The 4,241-nt window shown below is 48.8% G+C and overlaps 1 protein-coding gene across 1 annotated transcript in view; it reads left to right on the plus strand.

Moving 5' to 3' along the window:
• The first annotated feature begins 3,361 nt into the window (after nucleotides 1-3,361).
• Nucleotides 3,362-4,241, plus strand: part of SLC35F2 (solute carrier family 35 member F2) — a 34,936-nt gene continuing 34,056 nt past the window's right edge. Inside the window, exon 1 of the mRNA XM_019528528.1 lies at nucleotides 3,362-3,376. Within this exon, the coding sequence (XP_019384073.1) occupies nucleotides 3,362-3,376 (15 nt within the window). The remainder of the gene's footprint in view (nucleotides 3,377-4,241) is intronic.

Consider the following 4,241-nt stretch of genomic DNA (forward strand, 5'->3'; position numbering starts at 1 on the left):
CTTTGGCACTGCAACGTCTTCCAGTCATCCCCATAAACTTCTGCTGTCTGGCCTAGCCTTTCTGCTTAAACCAGCCCCAGCTCCTCACCCACACTGCTATCAACTGTTACAAGTCCGTAGTTGAGAGCTCATCTCTGTTTACTGCCCTCAAATGCCCTACAAAATAACAGCTAAACTGAACCTTGACCACCAGTTCAAACCAGGCAGCCCTTCTACTCCCAGCACTCACAAACTTCTCCCTAGGCCACCAAGACTTTCTGCTTCCCTCCCAAGCAGGAGTTTCCTACTCAACCTCCCCTGTTGGATAGCTGCCAAAACTTTCTGCCTGGCCTAGCCTTTGTGTCAAGGCCAGTCACCTTGCCAGTTCACATGGCTATCACCTGGTAGACTCAGCACCACTAGTCCACAGCAACTTTGCACAATGGCAACTAAATTGAACTCTGACCCCCAATCTGAAACCAGGAAGGCCTTCCACTCGCAAGGATCTCTCTCACAGCCTTTAAGCAGTATAATTTCTGGATCCTGGACATTGCCGCTGGTGGTGTGCAGGCATCAGACCCAGTCAGCAACAGAAATACCACAATGACAGGTGCCAGCTGTGGACCTAGCATAAGCCTAAATTATGGATAATATATGCTTAAGCTTATCGATTTATGTTGAGCACATAGATCTATATAAGCAACAGCATTAGACAGTAGAATGAAGTCTATCGGTCAAGGCCACCAGTAATTAGCCAGGCCAGATATAGGTAATTGCTTCTGCTAATAGTAGTTAAAGGTAGCAGCAACAGCACCTTCATATTTCATCTTTTGATGAGGAGAATCCAATTATGTATTACCAGTTAGAATCTTATGATAGTGTTCATGTTAACTGAATATGGTAAGATGGAAATGTATAATCACTTTTTGCTAGCTTTGGCCATTTGCAAGGATCTCATGCCAGGCTACAGAACTGTGGCTCCAGCAGTCTGGCATCGAAAAACTAGGGGACCACAGTGAATCTTTACAGATGTGACCATTAGTTTGGTTGGCAAAAGAAAGCAAGCAATGAACACATCCAACTAAATCAGATCAAATTACCAGTAAAAGAGCAAAAGGCCTAAAAGACATTTAAAGAGGACTTAAAACAGATAATTCAAATATACAATATCATAACTTTAGTTTGAACATTGTAACAGTAGTGATATATGTAAACAAGTGTATTGGACATAGTTTTTTTTTTAAATAGATATATTTGCATTACATGTCTTAGGGAAGATGTTAAAAAGCAGAGCATCTCTGTTAGTGAAGGTCATAAACCAAGGTAAAAAGAACATGAGGTCGCAAGCAGCATTCCATGATGGTGAGGAAAAAAGATATGAAATCTCCTCTTCCAAAATTGTAACACTGAGTATGACAAGTCCCATTTAATTGACAAGTCATAACAAAATTGATTTAGTTCAATTTATAAAGTTTCAGTAAACTAAGGAAATATTAATAAAGATAAAAAAAAATCAATGTTTGTAATGGTTGTTGGAACAAGTCATCCATAAACAGATTGTAGATGGGAGGGAAAATTGGAGAACTCTGCAAATTCGAGACAAACAGCTATTAGTCTGTGCGCTACCTCTCCCTGAGTTTCCCCAGCTGGTGCAAGTGAGAACCTATATCGTGCTGTTGTAGGCAGACATGCATTGGAATAGGTGCAGAATAGAGGCATGTGACAATAAATCAAGCTGTAGATCTGTCACCTTCCTCTTTTCTGATCTGAGTGGTGATAAGTAAAGGAGCTGCAGCTGTATCTTAATTGTGTTTAAAATTGAAAAAGATCTCCTGACCACAAAGGCTGAATCATCTCTGAGTTTTGGTAACAGATTATTTGTTCTCTTTCACTGCTCTGCAGTAGAGGACTCTCCTGTCTGTTGTTGCAGAGGCAGCTGGTCTGGCTTTAGCTCTGTCACTGTCTTGGTGTGGCTTGGGTGGAGCAATCACTGACAGCTCCTTGGTAAGCCTGTTCTCAGAGGCTTCAAAGCTCTGGAAGGATGTGGACTTAAGTTCCTTTGTTCAGGTCCTCAGCCAGGAAAGCCTATTCTGGGACTCTACCAGAGCTGTGGATGAGAGTCAGTGGTATAAAGATACCAGGTCAGTGTTTCTCAACTTTTTAAGTAGCAAGAACCCCCTAACTTCTGAAAATTTTAATAAGTACCCCAACACTCAATTTGCCATGGGGATTTTATACTTACAGACTAACATGTACTATATGTTAGAAGAAAGGCTGTGATATGACAGTTGTATGATCTGGTGTGGGTAGGGTTGCTACCTTCTACACTGGGGGTGCACAACTCAAGTATATACCTGGGCTAAAGGTGATGTTGGCCAAAGCTAGGAGGGCTGAACCCAGCGCTGCGCAAAGTGCAGCACACCAAATTATTACTGGGGAATTTAAAGTGCTGCGCAATGTGTGGCGCACCAAATTTTTTACCATAGTTTTGAGAGAGGAGTGCGAGAGAGAGAGAAAAAAAAAAAAAGAGGGCAAGAAAGAGAGACAGACAAGGAGGCAGCTGCTGTCATTCATGAAGCCTGGGCTGCTCCCAGCAGGTGGCTGGGAGGCTGCAAGCCCTGCTGCAAGCTGCCTTGGCTCTGTGGCTGGCAGCAGCTACCCAGAGCCTGGGTTGGCTGCAGCCAGAAGGCTGCAAAGGAGCTGCTCCAGGATCATGCACCTTGGAGTGGATGGAGGGGGGTGGTGTGCCCTGAGGCAGCGCAGCCCAGAAAAGCTTGGTGCCGCTGCCAGTGCTCAGCTGAAACCAGCCTGGGCTCCAGGCAGCTGCAGCAGGCAGGCTGCAGACAGCTGTGCCAGGCTACACAGACCCTGCATCTGGTCCCTACCAGTGGGTGCATGCCCACCTCAGAGCACAGAGCGGAGGAGGCTTGCACCGCCTCATGCACTATCCCCACTCTTTGCTCTGAAGTGTACGTGCAGTCACTGCCAGCATGGGGCAGATGCCAGGGATGTAGAGCCTGGTGCAGCTGCCCAGAGCCTAGGCTGGCTACAGGCTGGCAGCAGCACCGGGCTTTTCCTGGTGTTTGGTGGCAGTGCTGGGGGGCTGGTTGGGGAGGGCTACAGGGAATGTTGGGGTGGTAGCAGCCCCTCTCCCATCACTGCAGCCCACCCCGAGCACTGGGAAGAGCCCAGTGCTGCCACCACCCCAGCCTGCAGCAGCAGCCTGCTCCCAGCTGCACACAGTGAACTGGGCCCTGATGCAGGAGGCAACAGGGCAGCGCCCTGCCCCTACCGCACTCCCTCCTGTGCTGTGGGGGTCTTGGTCTGCCCCACAAGCCCAGGCAGGATACAGAAAGAAACTTACCTGCCTGTAACTGGGTCAATGGGGAGTACGTGGGTATGTGTGCCTGTCCTCCCCCACCTGCAGCAGCCTGTGGCCGGTTTGGGGCTGGGGAGGGCAAGTGGGTGGACACAGACCTGGTGGAGGGAGTGGGAGTGCCCTCTTGCTATGGGGGTTTTCTGTGCCCATGTACCCCCCTCTCTCCCACGCCTGTGTCTCAGGGTATGCGTACCACGGGTTGAGAAATTATGTACTAGGTAGAGCCTTATGAATAGTGATATTACTGAGGTGTGTACAGGCACGCAGGTCAGGAAAGTACAAGTTTTAGGGCCCATAATAACTCTGACTTACTTCACCAGAGGTGGGCAGAACCTGCACAGCCTGTCTGGTATCCAAGAAAGGAACAGTCTCAAAGAGAGGAGCAAAGCCCATACTTCGTTACCTGTAGAGCACAGCCCCAGACTTCAGCCAGGGGGCTGAAATTCACCAGACAGGGGTTTTGTTGTGGGCTCATGCTAGCACGATACAGAAAGAAAAAACCAGACCAACCCCTCCTCCATAGCTGAGCACGACTCCTCGCCCGCGAGGCAGCCAAGGCGCAGTTGCTCTGGGACAACTCACCCAAGCGTCTCACATCTGACCTGGTACACTCGCGTGGGGCCCCGACTTGCTAAAATAAAAAGACTTCCCAAATTTGAGTTGTCTTAATCCTTTTTTTTGTTTTTTATCCAATTTATCAGGGGCGAGGGAGGGAGGGGATGGGTGCTCTGTTTCTATGGAGGGAAAAGCTGCTGGAGCATTCCTCAAGTTGGAAAAAAAAAAGAAGGAAAGCGACCGAACAGTGAGGCTGGAAAACCGCAGCTAAGCGGCTTGGCAGGGGCCGGCACACGTCCGCCCCGCGCCCCCCGGCCTCGCCGCGGGC

Source organism: Crocodylus porosus, unplaced genomic scaffold (genome assembly GCF_001723895.1).
Source record: "Crocodylus porosus isolate Cpor-Errol unplaced genomic scaffold, CroPor_comp1, whole genome shotgun sequence".
Lineage (NCBI taxonomy): Eukaryota > Metazoa > Chordata > Crocodylia > Crocodylidae > Crocodylus > Crocodylus porosus.